General features: G+C 27.1%; 2 protein-coding genes across 3 annotated transcripts; both read left to right on the top strand.

Moving 5' to 3' along the window:
* Positions 1-3,257: 3,257 nt before the first annotated feature.
* On the top strand, positions 3,258-6,743 carry LOC101263288 (U-box domain-containing protein 4-like). 2 transcript variants are annotated; one of them, XM_010319462.4, is made up of 3 exons: positions 3,258-3,420; positions 3,565-3,728; positions 5,340-6,743. In XM_010319462.4, the coding sequence occupies exons 2-3, from the start codon at positions 3,649-3,651 to the stop codon at positions 6,190-6,192; spliced, it is 933 nt and encodes a 310-aa protein (XP_010317764.1). In that variant the 5' UTR covers positions 3,258-3,420; positions 3,565-3,648; the 3' UTR covers positions 6,193-6,743. The 2 variants fall into 2 exon arrangements, with proteins under 2 accessions (XP_010317764.1, XP_004234710.1); XM_004234662.4 differs by lacking the exon at positions 3,258-3,420 and having other exon boundaries at positions 3,439-3,728.
* A 1,671-nt stretch (positions 6,744-8,414) lies between these two features.
* On the top strand, positions 8,415-9,095 carry LOC101262996 (agamous-like MADS-box protein AGL80). Its single transcript, XM_004234661.3, has one exon. It carries the CDS (start codon positions 8,415-8,417, stop codon positions 9,093-9,095), a length of 681 nt encoding a protein of 226 aa, XP_004234709.1.

Genomic DNA, 9,095 nt, shown 5'->3' with positions numbered 1-9,095 from the left:
TTGGTGATATACTTCAATTATATAAAAATATATATAATTTATAATCAATAAATATAAATTCTAAAAGCATTAATTGTCTTTTGCCTATTTTATATATTAAATTTTACTTCTAATATTAAATTATATATAAAATATGTTTTTTTAATCTATTTTAGTTTGAAAATGTTTAACTTCGCTTTGTAACTATCTTTTATATAATTGTATTTTGAGTGATTTATCAACATAGTTTGATCATAGCAATAAATGGACAAATCAGTAACTCCTTCAAATTTATATTGATTGGACGAAATTGATTTTATTATTTCTAATTATATTTTTTTCACGAATAAATAAGTTTATCCTACTTAAAAACCTTCAAATATTACCGACTAACTAAGATACTTTTATATTTTCTGCCAACATAAAATTTCTTCAAGACTAAAAATACTTTAAGCAAATATCTATGTTCTCTAGATCCAAGCAAACCAACATAATTCATAACTATATATAACACTAATGGTTTATTAATTTCACCATAAGATATATGTCATATTCAATTTTATACAAATTGAAATATAAATATAATTAAGGTTAAATTAAATATATATTTATATATTATTATCTTTTTGTCTCAGTTTATATGACTTACTTTTTTATTAATGAATCTAAAAAAATAATGACACATTTGTACATTACAATTAAAATGTTCATTTTACCTTTAACGAAATAACTTACATCTATACAAATATCTATTTACTAATTTTACACCAACTTTTCATAGTTTTTCTTTTTTTAAAAGAAAATTTATGGTGAGTTAAACTAACTTCTATAAAATGGGACGAGGGAGCAAAGACAAAGTTAGGTGGGGATTCGTGGGTTCAAATGAATATAACCTACTAGCTTTTCCTAGATCTTGTATTCATATTAGAAAATTAAATAACTATATGTATATTTACTTGTGAAATCCCTAACAAAATTGAATAACAATTCAATAGTAAGAAAAGGGCGGTGGAAATATCGTCAAACTTCACCATTAACAAAAGTAAGGTTGTTCATGGTTATGGTTAACAAACAAGCCAAATCGCAATCCGAACCAAATCGATATTTGATTTAGTTTGGTTAGGTTTGATTTTTAAATTTTAAAAATCGATACCATTTGGTTTGGTATTGATTTAACTAAAAAACAACCACAGAAATAACTACACTGAACCGATAAATTAGATATATAAATTTTATAGTTATTTATATATTATTCATAAATAAATTAAACTTATTTTGTTAAATTTTAATTAACTTAAGTTTTTAACTTTATCATTATCTCAAGTTCAACACTTTAGTCAAAGTATAACAATCTCAAATCCAAGTCCATCAAAATTCATTGAAATCTTTACCTACTGTACTTCACATAAAATAGTCACACTTTCTCTTAAATGAATCATTTTATTCATATAATGATAACTCTAATATTGCTTAATTGTTTGGCCGAACCAACATTAACTTTTCTATAGATTGTTCATTTAATTGGCGTTTGTGTCTATCGAGATACGTATGTCCTAAAAAAATAATTACTTTCAAATTGAATAAATCAGAAAAACTGAACCAAATCGACAATAATAAAATCAATGATTATCTTTTTCATTGATTTGATTTGATTTTAAAAATTATAAAAATCAATTAGATTAATTTAATTTTTATTTTAATCAATAATAGATTCAAATTAAACTATGAACACTCCTAATCAAAAACTTTTCTTTAACATATCTTCTGTAATACTTTTTCATTATATTTTAAAATTTAAAAGTTTCGAACTCTTAATTTTGGCATACACAATTGAAGTAATCTTACTTTGACAAAGTTGGAGCAGGATCAACTCCAGTCAAATGGCTGCCGGAAACGCGGCTAATGTTTTTATTTGTTTGATGTGTATGACTAATTCTTTTTCTTATAAAAATAAAAAATAAATGCGTGAGTAAGAGCTGGGTAGGGGTGTTTTTTATTTTTAGCTTATAAGTTATTTTAAGTTGATCACATTTTTATCTTTTTGTCCTTAATATTTTTATACAATCTCCAAATTACCCGCATATTCCTAACATCTCTTTCTTCCATTTTCCCCTTTTCACATTTGGCATAGCAACTTCAACACTTTTATCCAAACACATAACTGCTTATTTTAAAAATAAGTTTCAGCACTTTCAAAAGTACTTTTTTAAAGCTACTTTTATTAAGCCATCCAAACGGACCACTTTTTTCTTCTCATTTTTAATTTTTAATATTCAATTTGTGTAACTAATTTTGAATGAAAATTGGAAACCAACACCAAAAAACAAAAAAATTGAAGTTAAAACTAGTTTGACCATTTCCCATGGTTTGATATCATTTCCACCCATTGTTTTTACACTCTTAAGTCTTACACTATTAATGTTTTATTTAAAAATTTATTCTTTTGGTGGTGTTAATTAAATGATGAGAAATTAATTTCATTAAGCGTATAATAAATATATGATAAATAATTATTGATAAATTTTAAGTGTTATTGTTTAAATAGTTTTTAACTTTTGCTCAAATAAATTATAATGTACATCTATCGTAGTAAATTATTTTATTTTATTTAAAAAATTTAATGACGAAAGAGTCTTATTGTAATGTCCATAATCAAAATAATTTTATTCATAGATCATGGACTTTTTACTTAAAGTAATTATAAAATTTATATAAATATATTACATATATTCAAATTAATAAAACAATAGCTAAATGATATGAATCTAAAACCAAATGACATAGTAAAACGATTTAATAAATTTTAAAAATCGTATAGTAATGAAAATTAAAGTAAAAGAAAAAGATATTCTTTTTAGTTTTTTCCAAAATAAGATGTGTCATCTTTATATTCTCGAAATTTAAATTATATCAATTTTAGTAATATTTAAAAATATATTTTTTTATTTTAGTTATATGAGAAAAAATACTATTAAAATTTAAATATTAAAAAAATTATATAAAAACAATATTATAAATTGAAATTTCTCCTATATTAATAAAATAAATTAATCTTTAAAAGTATTAACCAAAACTCATATTAGTTATATAATTTACATAAATTACATAGTGATGATAAAAACTACTTACATTATATTCCTATTATTTTTTAAAATTTATGAATTTCAAACACATCATTAATTTTCGAATTCAATTTTTTTAAGTGATAGAATTTTTTTTAAAGAAATTATAATAAAATAAGATGTTTAATATATTTATTTATTTATTTTTGATTTGATGAAAAAGCAAAGAGGAAGATGAATGGAAATGAACAGAAACAGTAACTTCAAAAAAGCCGTCAATGGAAGTCAATTGCATCCCGATAACGACCCGTAAATTCCCGAACCTTCTACAGTCAAAATTGAAGTTTTTTCAACGAAAATTCTCCATTAATTTTTATATGTAAGTACCAACTCCATTTTTGTTAAAACCCTATTTCTTGCTTAGTAACAGGCAAATTTACCCAGAAGAATAATAATGTCTTGCGCCATTGTTGAAAAAACCCTTTATCTCATTCAATCAGATAACCCAATTTTGAAATTGCAGGGTGCTAGGGATATTCGCCGGCTAACTAAAAGTTGTTTGCGTTACCGGCGTTATTTTTCCGACGCTATTAAACCCCTTGTTGATATGCTTCGTCATTCGGAGTCAGTTGAATATAATGAAGCTGCTCTTCTTGCGTTACTCAATCTCTCCGTTAAAGATGAAGGGTACGTTTTCACAAATTATAATTAGTTGATTGTGGTGGTTTACTGAAATTGTTGTCGTCCACTTTTAAGCTTTTCTAAAATTAATTTAATTCATTTTCGAATTTAAATTACATTATATCAATTCGATTTTTTTAAACGAAAAAATTATGCATTCAAAAGACAATACATAAATATGTCCTTTAACTTGATTTCAAATTATATTTACGCCCTGTGCACAAGTAAACAGTTAAACTTGTATAAAGTTGAACAAATAGACACACATGTCCACTTATAGTTGGATAGTTAAAGTGTATATTTATGCATAATGAAAGTTGGAGGTCAATGTTAAAATTTGAAGTCAAGTTTAGAGTCCAATATATATGTATTATGTCTATTCAAAAACTATACCAAAAATTGTGATATATTGTTATTTTTTACATATTAATATGATGAAAAAATAAACCCTAAAAGGTTAGTCAAATAGAAAGTATGACGATTAACTGTGGACGGAGGGAGTAATTAACTTCTACTTCCTCCACCCAACTTATATGTGTTAATCTGACTTTATACGGAGTTGGAAATAATTTTTTTCTTTTTGAAATTTGTGGTTTAAAATAAGTTATAAATATTTGTGACTAAAAATGGGAGGATAAAATGAGGATTTTTTAGTTAATTTGTTAGTAATGATAGAAATATATCATTCCTTTTTAGACGGCTAAAAGAAAGAGTAAGTCATATAAAATGGTTAAGATTCGTGGAGGTTTAGTAGGTAGTTAGTGTGTTGTCTCATTTTATCCTTCTAAGTCTGTTACTGTCTATTTTTTAAATTTATTTTTGGTTATCTTATGTTGTTACTATCCTTTTTCTGTAAGCTATGTCTTTCATGTTTGTAGTTTTTAAATTGCATTGATATGTGTTACTCGAATCAAACTTGAGTGTCTTTTAGAAATAATTTCTCTACCTTTCATGAGGTACGGCATAAGGTCTTGTCTGTGTATACTATACTTTCTTTGGATTTGACTTGTGGAATTACACTAGATATCGATATGTGCAATTTATTCGAGACAAATTTAGAATTTAGAGTTAGAATTTTAGTTGTGGTTTCCTGAAATTTCTGATGCTAATTTTCTTTTGGGTGTTATTGTCACCTTCTATTCAAGTTGTTTTCCTTTTCATATTGGATCTAATTAAGTTGTATGTCACGTAAGATATGAGTGTCTATTTTTTCAACTTTATACAAATTTATGTGTCTATTTGTGCACCACTAAAGTTGGAGGGCATAGATGAATAACACGTTTATGGATTATGTCTATGATAAATAATATTGCTATTTCCTCCATATTCAAACATTATCCTAATGTGAAATTGTAAATACTCTTGAAACTTTGATATTTGACTGTTCCAAGTCTTCCTATAAACTGTTGAATGGTATGGTCATTTTATCCAAAAGATTAAGCTATTATTAGAAATGACACTTTTCTTTTAACGTCTTCAATTCACCCTTTTTGTTGGTAAGTTTTTGAACCTGAGATCTTTGTCTACTCTGATATTATATTAAATTGTGTGACCAACTCATCTTAGCTTGCTATTAAAAAGTGTACGTTCTTATGTTTTTATTCACGTCTTCTACAGAAACAAGAAAAGTATCATAGATGCTGGTGCCTTGGAACCCATAATTGGCTTTCTTCAATCAGAGAAAGCAAGTTTACAAGAGCATGCCACTGCTTCATTACTCACATTATCAGCATCTTCTGTCACGAAACCGATCCTTACTTCTTTTGGTGTCATCCCTCTACTTGTTGATATTCTAAGATGCGGTAGCCCACAAGCCAAGGTTGATTCTATAAGCACTTTATACAATCTTTCAACTTCTCAAGGCAATTTAACATTGATCCTTCAAACAGAACCAGTTTCTTCTATAGTTACTCTGCTTAAATCCTGTAAAAAGTCCTCAAAAACCGCTGAAAAATGTACTGCTCTTCTAGAACCTTTAATGTCCTATGACGAGTGTAGGAAAGCGTTGACATCTGAAGAAGGAGGGATACTTGCAATAGTGGAAGTCCTTGAAATCGGATCTTTACAAAGCCAAGAACATGCATTAGGAGCTCTGTTGACAATGTGTCAAAGTGATCGATGTAAATACCGGGAACTAATTCTCAGAGAAGGTGTAGTTCCTGGACTTCTTGAGCTGACTGTTAAAGGGACAGCTAAGTCTAAAGAGAAAGCGCAAACACTTTTAAGGTTACTGAGAGATGCTCCTTACGAAAGGTCTCAGCTTCAACCCGATACATTGGAGAACATTGTTTCTAATCTTATATCTCAGATAGATGGCAAGGAGCAAACTGGAAAAGCGCGGGGGTTGCTTGCTGAAGTGATACAAGTTAGTATGGATCAAAGTTTGAGACGTTTACACCAAAGGCCAATGGTATGTACTCCAGTTGATTTGTCTATAGCCGGTGGTGCCTCTACGATCTCTTCAACATGATACTGTTTCTCATCTCTGATATCATTTAATCTTTCTTCCTGCAACCATGTTCCTGTGTTGAAATCAGTTTTTTCGTGCTCGGAAAATTAGATATACTAGACAGTGCCAGTTCAGTTATGGAACTGAGACAGGCTTAAATGGAGTGATATGACTAGTAAAGATCCATATAGCCCATCTCTAACCTGTTTGAGATTGAGGCGTTGTAACTTTTTTAGAGAGTTCTTAGAGTTTTGTTGTTTTTAGAGTTGGTTTTTGTACGTCAGCATCATGAGTCCACGAGATATAATTGGAACGAGTTGAGATGTCTAACGGTGCATTTTCAAAAATGGAGTGTTAAATTATTAGGAATATATCTTTGAGGGGAATAGCTATAGAGCATCCTTTAGGGCTCTGAATTTCATAGTTATATGTCTTTTTAATTTTATTTTTTTGGATATTATTTGATGTTATTACTCTATGTTCAAAATATTAGATTAGAAATGAAGAAGATGTTGAATGTTATTCCGAGCTCACAAGTTGCTTGTGTGTTAGGGTGTGCATTCGGTTGTATACTGTTCGATTTTGGTTTTTTGATTTTTGGTTTAGAAGAAGTGCAACTTAATCTGAACCAAAATAAATTTGGTTTGGTTTGTTTTTTTCTTTTTTGATTTGGTTAATCAATTATGTCAATATTAGAAAGATAACAAAGTTATAATTTTAATTTAAAAATAAATGAATATATAGATATATTTAATATTGAATTTCTTAAATATACTTTATATAAATCACATGTAAAACGTAAAACACAATACTTAAAATATATTAATTATAGATGTCCAAACATAAGAAAATAAATTAAATCATAATGAAAATAACTAAAAAGGGATAAAAGTGGTTAACTCCAACTTATATATATATATATATATATATATATATATATATATATATATAATTTGATTTTTTCGGTTTTCATTTTTCTAAATTCGAAATCAAATAAAAAAACCAAATAAAGTAAATTATAAATTCAAAATTAAACCAAGATTCCAAAAAAATAATCCAAATTAAAATTCGATTTGATTTAATTTTTTTGATTTAATTTAAATATTATGTGTCGTAAAGAAATTATAATCCTCTTATTATTGTCAAAGATTTTGGGTTACTTCCTCCTAAAATAAGACGGAAAAACATTTTTTTAATAGAAATAATGTAAATTATAGAACTGCAATGAATTTAATAAACAAAGCAACACCAAACAAAATTTTTGAGGTTTTAAAACTTCAAATCGTTAAGATTCGATTAGTAAAGATTATAATATTACATAGACTTTCTTTTAAGTTACAAGGTGAAAAGGGGAAGACAAAAGACTCAACTAGATTTAAAGTGTGATATTTTTTAGCTGCTAAATTTAATTCTATATATGATAATTATATTTTATTTATGTTCATTGTTCTTCTTCCTTTTCTGCTTATACTAATAAATTTCATTAGAGTAAAATGTCTATTCTCACTTAATAAAAAATAATAAGACAGTCTACAAGTAATTATTATTCTTCTCAAGTATTTTTCTTTAAAAGAACAAAAAATCTTTTTCTTTTCCCACTGTGTAAACACATTAATTTGATTGTGTTTTTTTGTAGTTATTTTAAATTGATTTGCCTCAAGACTAATTTAGAAGAAATTTTAAGGTGAGTTAAGTGACTGGTTTATAAGTATCAAACAGTAATAAAAATAAATTTAAGTCTTTAAAATTTCTGTTAAATATTGTTTCTTCCAAAACTAGATAAAATAATAATGTATTTCTATAAGCGCTACAACAACAATTATCACCATTTAATATCCAATGCATATCTGTATTTTATTAAATTAATCATTAAATTCATTATTTATGTATATTCAAATATGCATGACATGATGTATCAAAATTTTCCATCTTTAGTACATTCATAAATAAAAATATATACACACACAAAAAAAAAACAACTAATTTTGCCAATGAAAAACATTAGTTATTACTAACCATTTTTTTTAAGATTTAAACCAATTAAATTATTTTCCTAATAAGAAAAATTTGACTAAAAAATTGATCATAGTCCTCATTTAATTTTATTCCAAAATAGAATGACAACTAAGAATCCTCTAATTCAAATTATTCTAATTTTTTAGAGAATCAAAATTCCCCCCTATAAATTGAAGTCAATCCTAAGAAAAGAAATATACAACAACAATAACCAAACCTCCTTAACAATGCCTAGAAATAAAGTGAAGTTAGCTTTCATTGAAAATAACAGTTCAAGAAAAGTCTCATATAGAAAAAGACAGAAAGGGTTCTTAACAAAGGCCCGTGAACTCAACACCCTTTGTGATGTTGAAATAGCTTCTGTCATCTATAGTCCTTACCACAATGAACCTATAATATTTCCAAATAACGACGTTGTTACCAACACCTTTACAACGTTCAGGGAGTTGTCAAGATTGGAGCAATCAAAAAATATGATGACACAAGAAAATTTCACCAAGCAAAGGATTCAAAAAATGGAGGAAAAACTAGAGAAGGTAAGAAAGGAAAATAGAGTTAGGGAGTTCACAAATAAGATGTATGAAATGTTGAATGGAGATGATATTCCTAATGGTATACATGTTTACGATCTCAACGATCTGAGTTACGTGATCAACCAAAACCTTAAAGAGGTATGTGAAGCAATCAAAGCATTGTCTACACCAGTGTTAACGGATGTATCGATGCCAATAAATAATCATCAGAATAACTCTGTTAGCTTTACGCAGAGTCCTGCATTGTCTGAGATGTTTGATTGGAACGATGATCTCATGAATTTGGATTGGAACGATCTGTTGACTTTACTTGATGAGACATCTTTCGATAAAGTTGATGTTCAAGATTCAAATCGCAACAACGATAATTTATAA

Source organism: Solanum lycopersicum, chromosome 3, assembly GCF_036512215.1.
Source record: "Solanum lycopersicum chromosome 3, SLM_r2.1".
Taxonomy (NCBI): Eukaryota; Viridiplantae; Streptophyta; class Magnoliopsida; order Solanales; family Solanaceae; genus Solanum; species Solanum lycopersicum.
This window is presented reverse-complemented; position numbering and strand designations above follow the sequence as displayed.